At 42.2% G+C, this 19,986-nt stretch overlaps 1 protein-coding gene across 3 annotated transcripts in view; it reads right to left on the bottom strand.

Moving 5' to 3' along the window:
- Nucleotides 1–19,343: 19,343 nt before the first annotated feature.
- The window catches only part of LOC127983650 (centrosomal protein of 128 kDa), a 122,912-nt gene continuing 122,269 nt past the window's right edge, over nt 19,344–19,986 (bottom strand). For all 3 annotated transcript variants that reach the window (XM_052585859.1, XM_052585860.1, XM_052585861.1), the window contains one exon: nt 19,344–19,923. In XM_052585859.1, the coding sequence (XP_052441819.1) occupies nt 19,823–19,923 (101 nt within the window). In that variant the 3' untranslated portion in view covers nt 19,344–19,822. The remainder of the gene's footprint in view (nt 19,924–19,986) is intronic.

Raw genomic sequence — 19,986 nt, 5'->3', positions numbered from 1 at the left:
GAAAATACTGGTCAAAATAAGTGGACTCCACCAAACTACTGTTATAAGCAAGAGCCCCGCAGACTGGTCGTGGCAGAGGTGTTGCAACAATATATAGTGATATTCTCAACGTTACCTAGAAAACAGGATACAGGTTTAAATCATTTGAAATACTTCTGCTTAATGTTACACTGTCAGACATGCAAAATAAATCTAATGTATCTCTTGCTCTGACTTATAAAGAATTCTTGAGAAATAATTTGCAGATTTCCTCTCAGACCTTCTGGTTACAGTTGATAAAGTGCTGATCATGGGAGATTTTAATATTCACATTGATAAAACAAATGATGCATTAGAACTTGTGTTTATTGACCTAATAAACACTTTTGGAGTCAAGCAAAATGTCACCGGACCCACTCATCATTTTAATCATACACTAGATTTAATTATATCGCATGGAATTGATCTTATTGATATAGATATCATACCTCAAAGTGATGATGTTACAGACCATTTCCTTGTATCGTGCATGCTGCGTATCACTGTTATTAACTATATGTCTCAGCATTACCGTCTGGGCGGAACTATTGCTCCAGCCACCAAAGACAGATTCGCAAATAACCTGCCTGATCTATCTCAACTGCTATTTGTTTCCCAAAATACACATGAACTAGACGAAATGACTGGCAACATGGGCACTATTTTCTCTAATACATTAAAAGTGGCTGGCATATCTAAGCCATAGAACTTTGCAAAAGTGGAAGGCGTGGACCACCCCGCAGCATTGCAGCTGTCCAGGATGGACACACCTTCTAGAAAGGCCTTGGAGGCCGCCATACACTGTGTAAAGTGAGTCTTGGATCCCAAAAGTGGGGGAAGACCAGAGGACTCATAGGTGGCGTTGATAGTCTCAACTATCCAATGACTAATAGTCTGCTTAAAAGCAGGAAAGACCCTTTTGGGGGGACCGTAGCATACAAGCAATTGGTCCATTTTTCTCCACAGGGCAGCTCTGTGGACGTATTCATCCAGCGCTCGAACTGGACACATACAATTTAGCATCTCTTGGCCGGGCTCCTGAAAGGGAGGAGGACAAAAGGCCTGCAGCACTACAGGTTGTGGTGTGACAGAGGGAACCTTAGGAACATTTCCCGCTCAAGGGTATATGAATGCTTTGGTCATGCCAGGTGCAAAATCAAGATAGGTAGGGGACACTGAGAGGGCCTGTAAATCTCCTACTCTCCTCAGAGAGGTAATAGCCAACAGAAAGGTGGTTTTAAGGGTCAGATGTCTGTCTGAGATATCTTGAATCGGCTCAAATGGAGATTTGCAAAGAGCCTCTAACACTCCAACCAAGTCCAACGGGAGAAAACGGGACCGTACTGGAGATCTCAGCTTCAGCGCACTGCTTAGGAAACGTGTAACTAAGGGGTGTCTTCCCAAAGACTGACCATCGAGAGGGACATGGTAGGCCGCAATGGCCGCCACGTACATCTTCAGCGTGCAGTGGGTCAACCCTGCAGAGAGCCTGGCTTGTAGAAACTCCAGATTTGTACCAACTGGGCAGTTAGCTGGGTCAAGCTGGTCTTCTCTGCACCATGAGGTGAATAGTTTCCACCTCAGGACATACAGTTTCCTCGTTGAGGGAGCTCTGGCTTGGAGAATGGTCTTGTGATAAAGTTCTTATGTAAGAGAAGGAAGGAGACCAGGGTCGGCATTTCTCAGGCTCGTGGGTTTTTTATTAATCAACAAAAATAAAACAAAGTCGCTCCACCTGCGCATTCGCTTAATTCAAACCACTGCTGGGCAATTCATAGTCTTGCTTTCCACATTCCTGCTTGAGTCCCCCGAGTCCTCAGCTCTCTCTGCCCTCACCGGTTAACGGCCGGCTTAAATACCGCTTCCCCACGCCAATCACCGCAATGAGAAGCAGGTGTCACTCTTTCTTCACTTGACCCATTTACCACCGCTCATCTCTTCACTCTCTCTCCCGTCACAGACCTCGCTGAACCATGCCTCCCTTGCCACATACCCCCACCACCCGACTCAGGCCGGGGAGTCATCCGGATATCCATGCCTCACCTCCTTTTTGGTGTTGGGTCTGGGGCAGGTCGCAATCGATGCCGTCTTGTCAATTTGGGGATGAACCTGCCCGTGACCCAAGTGGAAGCCCAGATACCTAACCTCCACCCGCCCAGCCGCACACTTCTTCGGGTTGGCCGTTAGCCCCGCCTGTCTCAGCACCTCGAGGACAGCCCTCACATGCTCCATATGTAGATGATGAAATCATCCAGGTAGGCTGCGGCATATGCAGCATGGGGTCGCAGCACTGGATCCAAGAGACGCTGGAACGTAGCGGGGGCCCCGAACAAGCCGAAAGGAAGCGTCACAAATTGGTGTAATCCAAACGGCGTGGTGAAGGCTGTTTTTTCTTTGGACATGGGAGATAAGGGGATCTGCCAATATCCTTTTGTTAAGTCCAATGTAGAGTAAAAACGAGCCGTACCTAACTGATCGAGCAACTCGTCAAACTACGGCATTGGATTAGCATCACATTTTCACACTGCGTTCACCCTGCAATAGTCCACACAAAACCGCACCGAGCCGTCCGTTTAAGGCACCAAAACTATCGGGCTCGCCCAATCACTGTGGGACTCTTCAATTTCTCCCAACCCCAGCATCGCTTCTTATTCTGTCTGAACCACTTTTTTCTTGTGTTTAGGTAGTCTATATGGCCGGCTGCGAACCACCATTCCCAGCTCCGTCTCAATATGGTGCTGAATCAGATTAGTATGACCAGGTAGAGGCGAAAACACGTCTGCAAATTCGGACTGTAAGTGTCCAATGTCAGTGAGCTGTGATGGTGAGAGGTGATCCCCTCCCAGGGGCAGGCCGAGGGATTTTTCTTTAATGACCGCCCTTTGGCTAGAGATCTTCCTCTCCGCTCACCGCCATCGCTAGCAACACTGACTCCTCTTCGCTCCATTTTTTTAGGAGGTTGAGGTGGTAAATTTGCCGCGAGTCGCCTCTGTCTGTTCATACTAAAGTTGCAATCAAAATTATTCAACCCCCTTGACCTGCAAGACATTTTGTTGCAGTGAACAACATTTTATGAAATCAATTCAACAAATGCATCAGTAAAGTATTAGAGAAAGTTTGTTAATAGAATTTTGAGTGATTCTGAGAATGGAACATTGATGGCTCTAAACATTCATGTTCAAATTTATTCAACCCCCTTTGTGCAGAATCTTTTATTCTTTAAAATCACCAATAAATGCTGTCTGTAAGTGATTAGAAGCTTCTGTCACCTCTCTACAACAGTCTTGACCCATTCCTCGCATGAAAAAGATTCCAGATCACTGATAATCTTTGGTTTTCACATTGCCACTGCTTTCTTCAAATTCAATCAGATATTTGCAATGAGAATTAAGCCTGGAGACTGACCAGGTCACTCAAGTACATTCTATGACTGATCTCTGAACCAAGCAGTAGTAGATTTGGATGTGTACTTTGGGATGACTGTCCTGCAGGAAAGTCCATTGATCATCAGCTTCAGACTTTGCAACAAAGGCATCACAATTCTTGTCAATACTTCAAAGAATCCATGATTTCCTTCATACAGTCGTGATTTCCACTTCCTGCTACAGTAAAGAAACCCCATAACAGGACTGATCCACCTCCAATTTTGATGATGGAGATGGTGTTCTTCTGCTTATGAGCTTTGCCTGTTTTGCAGCAGACATAACGCTGATCCATGGGTCCAAAAAGTTGCAGTTTGGTCACATCACCCCATAAACATTCCTCCAGAGCTCCAAATAAATGTTATCATGTTCAAGTCTGCCTTTTGTTCTTCTTGATCAAGAGTGGTATTCTGCCAGATGTTTTAACATGAAGGCCATACTTGTCTAGTGTTCTTCTTACATGCTGCATTGAAATGGTTTCCCTCCTTTCATCGGGTCATCTTGCAAGTCTTTGGCTGTACATTGCAGGTTTTTCTCAGTTGCTCTAATTAAACGTTTTATGATATTGTGCTTTTTCTTCAACACCCTCAAAGGTTTTCTGGTAAAACACACTTTAAACTTAGGGAATAAGGCTGAGAGCTGTGTTTCTAGGAACCTTCAATGTCTTGGAAATCTTCATATAGCCTTAGTCTTTCTAAAGTAATACAATATTTATTCTCTTTAGCTTTTGTGAGATCTCTGTTGACATTTTTGCTACTCAACTTCAGCACATGCATGGGCTAACAGTATGTGTAACAGCTCAAGCTAATACTGTTTTTAATAGTTTCTAAAGGCTTAATTGTGTTTTGAGACTGTTTCATTTCCCAACATGCAAATAAGTGATTTAAAAACAGCAATGTTGAATAGGGGTTGAATAATTATGACATAGCAGTATTATAAAAAAATCTTATAACTCAAAAATATTACATTATATATTGACAATATCACTTTTAATATGCCAGTGAACTGTTATAGATGCAATTTTTCTTTTATCTTGGATCTTCAGAAAGGCTTGTATTTGTAAAAAGGAAAACCCCGTGGAGGCTGTGGGGACCTCGCACACAGCGAATAAGAGGGGTTCTATCCATCTATCCCAATTTTTCGAGTCTTCTTCTTTTCAAAGTGTGTTTAAATCGTTCGACCAGTCCGTCCATTTGTGGGTGATAGATGCTGGTACGTACCGCGTTAATGCCCAACAATTCGTATAATTCGTGTAACGTGAGTGACATAAACGGTCCGTGTGAATCTCTTTTGGGATTCCCGCGCGGGAGATTAAATGAAACAGGGTATCCGCCACACTCTCTGCTGAGATATTGAAGAGTGCCACTGCTTCGGGATATCGTGTTGCGTAATCCACTATGACTAACGCAAAACGATGCCCCCGTGCTGATCATGGGGTGGCCGGTGGGTTCACCAACTGACATTCCCGACAAGACGCACACCATCTGTGCACGTTCTCGTGAATGCTCGGCCAAAAAAATTATGTCATTAGACGATTTAATGTGGCTGTCATACCTAAATGCCCTGCCATTGGATTACAATGCGCCGTCTGGAAAAGCATTTCCCGACGGCTCCGAGGTACTAATAATTGGGTTGTGTCTTCCTTTGTCTGAGCGTCATGGGTCACTCGATACAACCATTCCTTAATAATAAGAGAGTGCGCGGTCAGGATGGAGGACCTGCCCATCAATGGAACAGACCTGCTCGAATGCATGTTTGAGGGTCTCATCCTGGGACTGCTCCAGAGGAAAGTCATCGCGACTGGAAAGGTTTAGCCTCGCCAAATCGCTCTGTTCCCCTGAAGCTTCCCCACTGAGTCCTGGCACAGATTCTCCCACCTGAGTGCTCACCCCGCCCTCCGGCCCTCTCTTCTTCCCAGAGGCATCCACTGTTAAACACCCCAATAATTGTTCAAAAGCTGGCCAATTGGTCCCCAAGATTAGTGGATGCGTGGACTAACGGCCACCTCCACGTAATGCTTTTGTCTCCTAAATTTGATGGCTATGGCTTTTATGGGGTATTCCACTATATCCCCATGTACACACCTCACCTTAACAATGCGGCCTGTATCCAATGCCCCGGATTGTATCAGGCTTTGATGGATGGAGGTCTTGTTACACCCTGAATCCACCAAAGCCTGATAGGTACCCCCCTTAATACTCACGGGTATTTGGTACAACCCGGCTTGATCGGAGGCAGCCTGTGGGTCGTCCCCGAAACACCAGCAGGCCGTCTCAGGTCTCCACGCCACCCTAGTGGCCGGAAGTGGGTCAGGTGATTGACGTGGGGAAGCAGCTGGTGGCTCATCGAGTCCCTCCCGGCGCAGCGGCACCATTCCTCTGGCAGGGCCCCGCGACACAGCAGCCGGCTCTGTCCCCATTCTCTAACGGGGTGCGGCCCTCGGTGGCCCCGCGAATCAGGTCCAGGGAAAAGGGACAGGCTTTGAGGAAAGGGAAGAAAGGGGGGGGCAGATGGAAGGGGTTCGCCGACCCCGGAACACGGCACCAGCTGATCCTCCGCCATTTGGATGGCCGGATCCAGCGAAGCCGGCCGGTGGCACTGGACCCACTGGGCGGTTCTCTTTGGGAGTCGCGAGACAAACTGCTCCAGTACCACTTTGTTGATGATGGTCTCGGCGTCGCTTCCTCCGGCCAACAGCCATTTGCGGCATGAGTCCCGGAGCTGCTGGGCTAAGACAAAGGGTCGGCCCACTTCAGCCACTTCTTACGACCGGAAGCGCTGATGGTGCTGCTGAGGCCGACCCTTTGGAGCACTGCTCTTTTTAAGTCTTCATAAACCAGGAGGTTCTGGATGGGCAGTTGTTGAGCAGCCTTCTGGGCCTCCCCTGACAGCAGCGGAATCACCCGCACCGGGTGAGTGTGTTGATCTCCGCAAACGGTGTTCCCGAGGATCCTGACGGAGTTTGCATGGCGGTGTCATTCTGCTTCCTTCCCGGGTTTCGCACCAGTGTGATAAAGTTCTTATGTAAGAGAAGGAAGCTGAGGCTCGTGGGTTTTTTATTAATCAACAAAAATAAAACAAAGTCACGCCACCTGCGCATTCGCTTAATTCAAACAACAGCTGGGCAATTCACAGTCTTGCTTTCCACGTTCCTGCTTGAGTCCCCACAAGTCCTCAGCTCTCTCTGAAAAGCTAGTTCATACATTCATGACCTCTAGACTGGACTATTGTAATGCACTTCTATGTGGTTGTCCTGCATCTTCAATAAACAAGCTATAGGTAGTTCAAAATGCAGCAGCTAGAGTCCTTACCAGGTCAAGAAAATATGATCATATTACCCCAATTTTACAGTCGCTGCACTGGCTACCTATTAAGTTCCGTATCAGTTACAAATGATCATTACTTACCTATAAGGCCCTAAATGGTTTAGCTCCTGCATACCTAACTAGCCTTATACCACGTTACAATCCATCTCGCTCCCTAAGGTCACAAAACCCTGGACTTTTGTTGGTTCCTGGGATAGCAAAGTCCCCTAAAGGAAGTAGAGCTTTTTCACAATTGGCTCCCAAACTCTGGAATAGCCTTCCTGATAATGTTCGGGGTTCAGACACACTCTCCCTGTTTAAATCTAGATTAAAAACACATCTCTTTCACCAAGAATTCGTATAATGTATTTTTACTTTGTTGGAACAGCAGCTATGCTAATGGTGTCTCTATTTGTTTCTATGTTTTGCCATGGGATTTACATCCTGTGTCAACTAGGATTTACACAAGCTCCAGTCTGGATCCAGATCACCTGAGAAGAGATGATGCTGACCCCTCAGAGGACCCCAAATGATGCTAACCCTGAATCAACAAACAGAACTAACAAATATTGCTACAAGTGCGACTGCATCATATAATAATTGCTGTTAATAATGTTCACCACTTATAAGCTACTACTAAATATTGTAGAAACATAATTTTCTGTAAAGTTGCTTTATAATGATTTGTATTGTAAAAAGCACTATAAAAAATAAATAAAAATAACAGGTCGTTTGAAGGTTTTGGGGAAATATCCTAATTACAATGACAAATTAATAACAGTCAGAAGAGGATCTATGACTTCTAGGAGCTTAGATGGAATAGGGTCTAACATAAATGTTGTTGGTTTAGATCAGGGTTCCTCAAAACTTGTCCTGGAGGGCCAATGTGCTGCAGAGTTTAGCTCCAACCTTGATCAAACTCACCTACCTGTGATTTTCTAATGTTCCTGAAGACATTGATTAGCATGGTAAGGTGTGTTTGATCCCTGGTTTAGATGATTTAATAAGTTTATACAACTCTTCCTCTCCTTTAGTAGAGAATGAGTGGAATTGCTCCTTAAAGGTGCCATCTGTCATGTCTGGCAAAAAAATCAAGTCATACTCCACATTCCATACCAGATGGGGGCAGTATGCCTCAATAAAGTGAATTGGTCTACTCTAGAGTAACAAACGAGAAACAGCGTAAGGGGAGGAACGTTGGGTGATGTCAAGTGATTTTGAAACATGACATCTTCAAGCTACTCCCCTTCACCTTTACCAGTTGTATATACACATTTGAATTCAATTAATTTGACAGACAGCATTCTGTCAACATCATTGGTCAACATCAGACAGCTGATGTTGACCAAGCTAGCACCAACCAACGTAACCAGAGCTGCCAACTCTCAAGCATTCACCATGAGACACACGCAATTTACTCTTTTCAAATGCTTTCACGCCACACATAAATTTTCTCACGCACAGAAAAACCACGGAGCAAAGAGGACACGGAGACCAACAGACTAGACAGAGCAGGTTAGTTATGATATAAAAAAATGGGTAAGTTATAGCTAGCTAATTATCAAACGCAGCTACGGTTAGCCATCACTAACATTAGCAAGTTTATCGAACAGCCTTCGATACATTTCTATGTTATAACTTCCCGAAAAAAAATACACAAACGTATAAAACAAACTTCTAGCGAAATACTAACAGCATCTAACTTACCAATCCAAAAGAAATGTTGCAAGTTCGGAGTCGAACCTAATTTCTTTCAGGTCCATCATTTGTCTCCAGCGATTGAAAGCAGTGCCGATGTTTACTCTGGTTCGGCTCCTTTTCTTATCGGATTTGATTTGTGATTCCGAGCACGGTTGTTTCCCTGTAGCAGGTGTTGGTCTCTTGCCAAGGGCTTCATTCATCCTTCCGCTCTCTTCCCTGAACTGAAATGAAGTAGTGGGCTGTACTTTACAGATGATTGACATCAGGTTCAAGTACGCCCACAAGCCGTGTGAGTTATTCGTGTATTTCAGGTTGGCTGGTGGTTATGTTGCCCGCATACCGCCTCCCATGGCCGAAACTGATATTACAACACCTGTCGGGCCGGGGCTAGTAATGCTAATGCTAATTAAGGTTGATATCTCTGCAGCACTATAACGACATTTTTTAATGACATCATCGCCCTTATTTCTTCTCATTCTTTTGATGAGTGTAGGTCATTTTTTGGATATTTTTACTTTAAGGGATCTATAGCATACTATCTGATGTGATACTGTAGCTGATGGAAGGTTACAATTTTATCTTTAATAGTATCGATCTCGGAATTAAAGTAGATCATAAAGTCATTAATTCTGTGCTGTTGGGAAAGGTCAACACCTGTTGATGCTTTATTTTTCGTTAAATTAGCCACTGTATTAAATAAATTCCTGGGGTTATATTTGTTTTCTTCTAAAAGAGACGAAAAGTAATCAGACCTAGTTTTTAATGCTTTTATGTAGGATATGGTACTTTCCTGCCAAGCAATATGAAATACCTCTAGTTTTATTTTCCTCAAGCTACGCTCCATTTTCCGGACATGCTCTATTTAGGGTGCGAGTGAGCTCATTATACCACGGTGTCTCTCTAGCTGTTCTACCTAATCTTCCTTAAGCATAAAGGAGAAACCATATCTAAAATGCTAGCAAAGAGAGAGTCTATAGTTCCCTTTCAAGTGAACAAGACATTACGTCCACTAGGGGCCGCTATGGGGAACACCTCGTCATGACCAGTGTCTGAAGCATACATTGAAAAAACACCAACTTGTTGGCTGGCTACAGCCTCCGATGTCACAACCGGCACGACTATAAACAGGCACCGGAAGAACATGTCATTCTCTTCTTCGTCTTCACTTACTTTTCTGTTTAAAGTGTTTTTTTCAAGAAAAAAAAAGCTCTGCTCTCGTTCATCTCTCTTCTGAAAAAAAATGAAAAAAAGAATACAGGTGGATCTGTTTGAATGTTTTAAAGAGAGATTTTCCCTTTCACACTCGTAATGGCGGCGGATGAGAGAGAGCCTCGGGAGGATGATGTTATATCTTTAACACTATCTGATACTGAGGTTAGTGCTCTGCTGTGTTTTTACCCAGGGAAAGCAGGAGATATTTGAGGATGGTGAAGAAGCTGAGGCTGAGCCTTCTCAAATCTCCTGCCCTGCATATGTAGAGCTGTTAGAGGTATGGATCACGCCATGGCAAAGTTGGACTTGCCATGAAAATGCGCTACCAAGATGACGATGTAAGGCCATTAAAAAAAAATTTTTTTTAAAAAATAAAAAAAAAAAAAAAAAAATATATATATATATATATATATATATATATATATATATATATATATATAGATAGATAGATAGATAGATAGATAGATAGATAGATATAAAATAAACCCCTCTATGAGCATTTTCTTTCTGACCATAGCCCTCCAGCTCAGGTGAGCCTTCCATTTCTGCATGATCTCCATACAGATATCAAAAAGAAATGAAAGATTCAGTTTTATTCTCGCATCCCTCGGTTTCGGCATTAGAGTAAATCTGCCGACATCGAGGTGATGCGCGAAATTGGCTATGAGGGGATGCCCCCTGAAGAAAGAGCTAAAAAAATATATTTCTGCGGGGGAGACATCCTCTCTTAAGCTCCCTCTTTGCCATCTAATAAATTCATCTGGCTTAGATGGCAAAGGCATATGCAGCAGCAGTGGCTTTGCTAAGAGACCTGGATGGAGGCAAGGGAATTTCTCCTGATCAGATAGCCAAGCCGAATAGGACTAGGGCAGCCATGGTGGCAGCGGAGAGACGTCTGTGGATGAATCTGGCAGACATCAGGAAGGCTTTCTTCTCAATACTCAAGTTTCGCCTTCTAAACTTATTGGTATTTCTGTTGAGACAGTGATCGAGAAGTTCAGGGAGACGAAGGCACACTCGGCTGCTTTCAGATCCTTCGTTCCACAAAGGTCCAGGTCCGAGCCCGAACAACATAGGGGTCCTGGCCAGTCTCGATCTGAGGATCAAAGATGGGCACAGGAGGCTAGAGTCGCAATTCGCACTCATCCCCCACCTGTGGGCAGGGGTAAGAGGAATCGTGGGTCACGTGGAGGTAAGCAGAACCTAAGGGATGTGCACCCCCACACCATCACACCTCATCCTCCATGCTTCACGGTGTGAACCAGGCATGTAGAGTCCATCTGTTCACCTTTTCTGCGTCGCACAAAACACGGTGGTTGGAACCAAAGATCTCAAATTTGGACTCAACAGACCAAAGCAGATTTCCACTGGTCTAATGTCCATTCCTTGTGTTCTTTAGCCCAAACAAGTCTCTTCTGCTGTTGCCTTTCTTTAGCAGTGGTTTCCTAGCAGATCTTCTACCATGAAGGCCTGATTCACACAGTCCCCTCTTAACAGTAGTATTAGACATGTGTCTGCTGCTAGAACTCCATGTGCCATTGTCCTGGTCTCTAATCTGAGCTGCTGTTAACCTGCGATTTCTGAGTTGACTCTTGGTCTTCCTTTCCTGGGGCAGTCCGCATGTAGGCCAGTTTCTTTGTAGTGCTTGATGGTTTTTGTGACTGCACTTGTGGACACTTTCAAAGTTTTCCCAATTTTTCGGACTGACTGACCTTCATTTCTTAAAGTAATGATGGCCACTCGTTTTCCTGTACTTAGCTGCTTTTTTCTTGCCATAATACAAATTCAAATTCTCATTATCTTTACTGAGAATGTAAAGTGTCGCGTTACTACAATTTTGTTGAATAAAGCGCAAGGTGTCATGCTTTGGCTAGTGGCTACATATCAGCTGCCTGACACCGTTGCAAATCCGATGATGATTGGCTGGGCAGGCGGTGCACGTTTTGACAACCACTAAACACAAGACGGTGTCAGCGTTAATGGTGTTCTCGAACTGGAAGTACCGGTCACCAGCACTACACGTCTCGTTAATTGAAATTAAAAGGTAAGAATGTTTCTTTGACATGCCCACTATGCACAGGAAAAAAGACTTTATCCACATCCTCAAGCAACTTAAATCTTATGAACCACCTCACATCAACACATGCTAACATGTCACTGTACTACTTAATAGGTAATGCTGTGTTCACATCAGACGTGACTTGCGTTATGCACGCATAGTTGGACACTTGAATATTTTGAGTTAATGCGCTTAATTCGAAATGAAGTAAAATTAATTTCGAAACGATGTCACGCGTCTGAGGGGGGGGGGGGCGGGGTTGTTTCTGCCAGTTGAGTTCACGCAGCATTTTCAACCTCCATTTTTATTCTGATAATTTTCTAAATATTACTGTTATCGTGTTATGAAGTGTAGTTTTAAAAGTATTCCATGCGAGAATGTAGTTGTTTTAAACTCAAATATGCGGTTTATTTATAAAGACAGCGTCTTTTTAAAAATGTGTTTTGCTGATTTCCAGAGGTTGTCTATTCGCGTCTTTGCATTGACTTAACATTGAAAGCACTCACGTCAGACGCTCTATTTGCTCTATTATTTGCGTCTGGTGTGAACGCATCATAAAGAGTTGGATAGTGTTCTTTTTATTGTGCAGTAACGTTAGGCCTAATATACAGTTACAGAGATTTGAACTAATGGCCAGGTTTCCCTTTGTTTCTTTTTACCCATGTTTAAATTATTTGTCTTAATTTTGCACTTTAATTATATTTTCAATATTTATTTTTTATATGTTTTTATTTCTATGGATATATGGCAGGCTGCAATCTATTGAGTCTATTGAGGGCTATTCTATTCTCAATCTATTGAGAATCTATTGAACAGATAAACGTTGAAAAAAATTGTGGGGCGCTGTTGAGCTCGGGGAGGTCTCAGGCACCGTTTGCTCACTAAGTATCATGTATACATGCCAATCACCCAGTTGCCCTGCTGTGGCGGCACTTTAACCAGAACCGAAACAATTAATGTATCACATGTATCAACACCAACAAAGAGAGATAAACTTGTTTCAACTTGTACATGTTTCAAGTGGTCAAAATCACTGTTTTCTCCTTGTCGCTCATGCAGACTTTTAAACTTCAAGAATGAAAGTACAGTTTAAAAATATGACTTATCTGGGAACTATTAATGTACCTGAACTAAGCACTTCTAAAATAATTAAAATACATAGTATTTAATTTGAGACCACTATCAATATTACTTTTTATACAAAATATAGCTGTTGCATAGTATTGGTGTCATTTCCACCACAACACTGTAATGTCCCTTTAACAAGTTTGTGTGAAAGATTGTTTAGGTGGTTTCTATGGAAATGTTCAGTGACATCAGAACACATGTTGGATATAACATTTTCATCTATAACAAATTAAGAAAAATTATATATATATAATTATATTACTTTTATATTACTTGATTTAATTTTTATCTGTTTTAATATGCAACCTAAGACAACAAAAGAAAGGTCACAGGTCTATAGGGCCAAAATAAAAGGTGACCCTATAACATATGAAGAAAGACTTAAAAGAGAAAGGGAAGGATATCGGAGGGAAAAAAAAGAAAAAGGAGTAGTAAAAGCAATTGCAGTTCTGTCAAAGTGAGAGCAGCAGTGAAGAGAAAATATGATGATATCATAGCTAGAAGGAAGGACATACCAAATGCTTGGGTGCTCTTTGAGGACCTTCAGCAGCAAAAGTCTTCAACAGACCTCTTCTATGTTGAGCTAGAAGACATTGAGTGTATGGAGATTCATGTGCCATCCAAGCTACAAACAATCTGTGGCACAATTTAAATTTACCAGGTAATTGGTTGACAGTCATCTTCAAATAAATAATTGTTGTTACTTAGTTCATGCCTTAACAGATTTACTCTCCTTTCAGATAATCTCTGCTTGCCCAAGCCATATGTCATGGAGAATTCTCAGTTGCTTTTGCTCTGTACCTCATGACTGCAAATGTTTCAATCCAGAAACAGTTATGTTCCAGCATTGGGATGAAGCTTCCCCATCAACCAGTACATTGCATCCTAACACACCTCAAATAGGTCTGCGGCACATTGTAGACTTGAACATGGTACTCATTAGGCAGGGGTGTGCTGTGAAGTGTAATGGAGATATATATCCTGGCATCATACAGGATACTCATGTCTACAGTGGCGCTCTGGTTAAAACTATGAGCCGTGTTGGACTCAATCGGGGTTGGTGTCAGTTGGAAATAAATCTGTGAAACACTTCATTAGATTTGGCCTTGAGTCACATCACACAAATGCAGTAACTCTTCAGAGAAGATGATTGTTCAATTTAGAAACCAATGAGAACATTTCGGTTTCAAACTCTCACAATTATATAGCCTATAATATAATTATCTCACAATGTTGAAATTTTGATGTGTCCTTTATTGCTTATACTTTTGCCTTGCCATCAGTTGTGAGTTACGTTGCAGTATGCACTGTATCAGAATCAGAATGAGCTTTATTTCCAGGTATTTTCACATTTTTGGGAATTTGTTTTCCTGTCAGAAGCTCCGCAGTGCAACAATGACAGCGACAGAAAAAAACACAATAAAATAATAAAAAATAAAAAATACAAAAAATACAAATAAGTAGTTAAGGAATGACAATATACAAATTGACAGGTATGTATGTATGTATATATTTATGGCAGGTACATTACAATGAGCAGTTATGTATGTACAGGTATATTATGTGCAAAAAAATGTAATTGTACACTAAGTATGTGTGTTAGATAAATAAGTGTATCTGTATGTAAATATAAATAGTGTAGTGTGTTCCACAGTTATTATCAAGTGTTCATGAGATGGATTGCCTGAGGGAAGAAACTGTTCCTTTGTCTGGTCGTTCTGGTGCTCAGTGCTCTGTAGCATCAACCAGATGGCAACAGTTCAAAGAGGAAGTGTGCTGGATGTGAGGGGTCCAGAGTAATTTTTGCCAGCCCTTTTGCTCACTCTGGATAAGTACAGTTATTGAACAGAAAGGAGAGTTGTACCGATGATTCTCTCAGAATTCTGGACTACCCTCTGTAGTCTTCTGAGGTCAGATTTAGAAGTTGAGCTGAACCAGACAGTTACTGAGGTGCAGAGGATGGATTCAGTGATGGGTGGAGTAGAACTGTTTCAGCAGCTCCTGTGGCAGATTAAACTTCCTCAGCTGGCGAAGGAAGTACAACCTCTGCTGGGCCTTTTTCACAATGGAGTAAATGTGAATGTCCCACTTCAGGTACTGAGAGATTGTGCCCGGTGCTGATTGTACGTGTGCTGGATGTGTATTTTCCCAGCCTCACTAGCTACTGCCTGTCTGTAAGGAAGCTGTTGATCCACTGATAGATGGAGGTGGGCACAGAGAGCTGAGTTAGTTTGGGCTGGAGGAGGTTTGGGATGATCTTTTTAAAGGCCGAGCTAAAGTCCACAAACAGAATCCTCACACAAGTCCCCAGTCTAACTAGGTGTTGCAGAACATTATGCAGTCCAATGTTTACTACATCGTCCACTGACCTGTTTGCTCTGTAAACAAACTGAAGAGGATCCAGCAAGGGTCCAGTGATGTCCTTCAGGTGGGTCAGCACCAGTTTTCAACCTTGGAGCTTTTTTCCTTTTCTGCTTCTGGAAGACCTGGTGCACAGCATCCTCGCTTATCTGTATAGCAGGTGTGGGGAAGAGGGGGGATGCAGGAGCTGTGAATGGTGAGGGTGGTTGTTTGTAGAGGTGTTCAGGGCGGGTTGCAGGAGTGGATGGTGTGGATGGTTGTTTGGAGAGGCGTTCAGGGTGGGTTGCAGGAGTTGTGAATGGTTTGAACGGTTGTGTGGGGAAGCGTTCAGGGCAGGTGATGGGTGTTCTTCTTTCAAAACTGCAGTAAAACTCTTTCAGATCGTCTGCCAGTAGTTGATTCTCCACAGTGGTGGTATCTTGTAATTGGTGATCTCCTTTAGACTTTTCCACACTGATGCGGAGTCGTTGGAAGTGAATCCTTATTTTTCCAGAATAATTCCACTTTGCCACTTTGATCTCCTTTTCCAGTGTGTATTTAGCCTGTTTATACAGGACATTGTCCACCTTCATCTAAGCATCTTCTTTGGCCTGATGGAGCTGTCTGAGTTTTGCAGTGAACCACGGTTTTTCATTGTTGCAGTTTAGTTGAGTCCTGGTAGGAATTGAAACTGGTAGAAACTGATTTAAGATGTTAAAGTCTCTGTGAGTTCGTCCAGATCGGTGGCAGCAGCTTCAAAAACACTCCAATCAGTGAGGTCAAAACAAGATTGTAAATCATGCTCTGTTTCATTAGTCCATCTTTTTATAGTTTTAGTTTCTGCCTGTAGGTCGGTATAAGATGAACCAAACAGTGATCAGAACATCCCAGAGCTGCACGTGTAACAGAGCGATATGCATCCTTTATTGTGGTGTAACAGTGATCCAATATATTACGGTCTCTGGTGGGACAAGTGATGTGTGGCAGATAGAGCGCGCTGTTCGGTATGGCATCATTCAGTCAAGTTTCCGTGAAACATAGAGCAGCAGAGTGTGAGAAATCCTTATTTTTATCTAGTAGTTCCGAAGTAGTTCCGGCTACGATGTTCTTCCGCAAGACGCAAGCTGTTCTGTTTATTAACCGCTAGAGCATCAAAAGTTACCTACCACAGCTTTAAACTTCACAAGGCTAAAAGTGCCTCTAGTTGAAGAAAACACCCGAATGCTAATGCGCTGCACTTGCGGCTTTAGAACAAAAGTGAATGATTAAATTAGTCTGATTAGTTTGATGTATTATATCAAAAATAAGGTGGGAATTAAGTTATATTATATCACTTTAAACAACAGAGGGTGATAGTAAGATATTAAGAGATTCAACAAAAGTGGAGCTACAAATCACAAACCACTCTGCAGCACCAGCTTGATGTCTCCAGGATATCTTTCAGCTGAGTGAGCCAAAAAAAAAGGAAAAAAGACAACTGAAATGACTAAATCCAACGAGAAAAGGTTCATCATTCAGGTTTTAGTCTTTTGAATATGACTCAATTGTATATCACTAATCCATATTTGAATGTATTTGACTAAACCTTATTTTCAACCAGCATCCAATGTCTTTCACAGCAAAGGGATTTGGGTAAGTGCCTGGCTGACATTAGTTTATATGCAGCCTAATAATCATTTAATAATCTACCTGAGAGCAAAATGGAGGGGAAAAAATTTTATAAAATTAAATGATCAGAGTCATTTCCATCATTTGCACAATCGTGTGGCAAAAAACTTATGATTTTCTTATTTATGGTTCAGTAGGTTTTCATTTAGTTGTGTATTTAACTTACTTCGTTTGTTGCCTTTTTTTAATCAAGTCAAGTCGAGTAAAGTCTGCTTTATTGTCAATTTCCACATGTACAGTACATACATACAGAGAATCGAAATTGCATTACTCTCATTGCATGACCCCCAGTGTATATATAAAATGTGGATACAACTATACAATAAGGGAATGTAAAAAAAGACATAATAAAATTAAAAATAAAGATCAATGAAGTGAACAACAGATTTTTAGGGCAAAAAAAAAAAAAAAAAAAAAAAAGGATTATGAAGTCTGTTTAAAGTGACAAAGGGCTCAAGAGCAGTTAGTTAACTGACTGATGAGGTAGTGGAATGACGTCAGTTCCATTCTGAATGAGGTAGTGAGCAGACCAATGCTGCAAAAAGTGACTGGTGCATGCCATTATATATTAGTGGAGGTGGGGGGGGGTTTCTACGTTCAGAGAGAGATTGTTGTCACTGCACCATCCGGTCAGGAGACTCACCTCGCTCCTGTAGTTTGTCTCATCTTTGTTGCTAATGAGACCCACCACAGTCGTGTCATCTGCAAACTTAATAAAGAGGTTGGAGTTGTGTGACGGTGTGCAGTCATGGGTCAGCAGAGTGAAGAGGAGGGGGCTCAGCACACACCCTTGGGGGGCCCCAGTGTTCAGTGTGATGGTGCTGGATGTGTTGCTGCTGACCCGTACTGCCTGAGGTCTTCCAGTCAGAAAGTCCAACAGCCAGTTGCACAGCGGAGTGTTGAGCCCCAGTTGGATCAGTATGTAAATGAGCTGTTGAGGGATGATTGTGTTGAATGCTAAACTGAAGTCAATGATCAAATCCTTCTGGCCACACTTTAATATGTTTGTGAACTGGTTTGGTGACTTTAATGAGCGGTCTGTATGTAGGCATTAGCATGACAGTGATGTGGTCTGAAGTTCTGAGGTGAGGGCTTTGTAAGCTCCTCTCTGTGTGGAGTAAACAAAGCCCAAAATGTTATTTTACCTCGTGTTGGAAAGTTAATGTGTTGGTGTATTTTTGGAAACACACTCTTTAAGTCACCATGGTTGAAATCCCCAGCTATGATAAGAAAAGCATCGGGATGTGCTGTCTGCTGCTCATTGATGTGCTGTTACAGTTCTTTTAGTGCGTCGTTCCTGTTGCTGATGATGTTGATCGGGGGAATGTACACCGAAAAGAGCAGTATAGCGGTATATTCCCTTGGCAGATAGAACGGCCGGCACTTAATAATCATAAACTCCACCAGGGGGTGAGCAGTGTTTGCTGATCACAAAAGTATTGCGGCACCACGCGTCATTGATGTAAACACAAAGCCCGCCGTTGCGGATTTTTCGTCCCGCGACGAGAGCTCTGTCCGCTCGATAGTATGTCAGCTGGTCGAGCTAAATAACTCAGTCTGAAATGCTGTTGCTGAGCCATGTTTCCGTGAACACAAAAGAACAACAGTCTCTTACAGTCCTCTGAGTTGAACGTAGTAATCAAATGTAGTCCAGTTTATTGTCCAACGAGCGTACATTAACCAGTGCGATTGTGGGGATAGATGGCTTGTGTGGGTTAGCCATTAGCCTAGCCCAGATATCTCCGTGCTTACCCCTCTTCTGCTTCCTCACACACCGCTTGTGGCGCCTCCGCTGTGGGCGAAATGCAGTAGTGGGGGTCGGTGATGGTGAAGGCCTCCGTAGCAGACCGAGATCCCGCAGCTGTTCCGCGTGTGCAGAGTTTAACTGTAAAAAATGTGGTTCTGCCGACATCGAGCAGAAACTCGCGACTGTATGTGCGCTTACAGACAGGTAGACGTGATGACGACGTACAAAAACACTGCGACTCACAAGACAAAATACACAAAAACACCATTCTGTCGGGACAGAGAGAAGCCGCTGCGTGTGGAAGCGCCGACATCTTATACATTAATTCAATTGGACATCAATTAATCTTAATTATGTCAGTACTTCAAGGTTGCCCTTACACTTATTTTACCAGTAAAGTTACTCATAACCTGCCAATAAAGTTGTTAACTACTAGCATAACAATGTCAATAAAAGTCGGGTGAAAAATCACCACCTCATACGAACAGAATGAATAATTAGTTCTTCTCACATTTCAATTTCCATCAATCTATTTTAGTGTATTGTTTATCTGAAAACTCCCACTTTCTATACCTATTTTTGGAAATATCTATAAAACTAAAGTGTGAACGACCTGCATTAAAATTAAGGAAACCGTGTCCTTTTATATTAATTATGTAAAAAGGTGTATCTGCACTGAATATGAAAGCAGAATATGTCATATCCATTGTTGCATCTTGAGAAAAAAGATTGCAAGAGGTATGTAGCTGTAGTGACCATGTTTTAATTGGTTTCACATTCATCCAGTTGATTCATCCATACATTTATTTTACAGTTCCAGACTTGTGCCCTTTAGATGTTTTTCTTTAGACGTAAAAAAAAGCATTAATTTATTACATAAAACAGTATAAAAATACTAATAAAAAAGTTAAAAAGGCACTGTAATTAAGCAGTCAGTCACATTTCATCACATAAAAAACTAAAATGTAAATAGTAAAAAACTAAACAAGACAAAAACGTGTTTACATAATTTGTTAACCATTCCTTGATGTTACAAATATAAGGGAAAATGATAACAGTAAATATTCGAAATTCAAATATTTCATATATTTTTCTAAATATATGGATTCATGCATGTTATAGTGATCTAATCAGTCGAAGCTTAAGGATCTGGTGGAAATCAGAGGTATACATGAGTATTTATCATGAGTTTATCTTTACCGCCAAAAGTTTCAGCTGTGTGCTATATGCTTGTGTGTTTAGAGTTTGCTCCATTGAAGGTAGAAAAGTGCTCTTGGGTCAGACTCGATTCCAAATCTGGACTGGCAAGTGGCTTCTGTAAAGCTTAAAATAGAACAGAAAAAAAATGTAAGTGAAGAGATAGGAACAGATATGTAACGAAAAATT

Source organism: Carassius gibelio, chromosome B20 (assembly GCF_023724105.1).
Source record: "Carassius gibelio isolate Cgi1373 ecotype wild population from Czech Republic chromosome B20, carGib1.2-hapl.c, whole genome shotgun sequence".
NCBI classification, from domain to species: Eukaryota; Metazoa; Chordata; class Actinopteri; order Cypriniformes; family Cyprinidae; genus Carassius; species Carassius gibelio.
The sequence above is the reverse complement of the archived record's forward strand: the minus strand, read 5'-3'. Positions and strand labels throughout refer to the sequence as shown.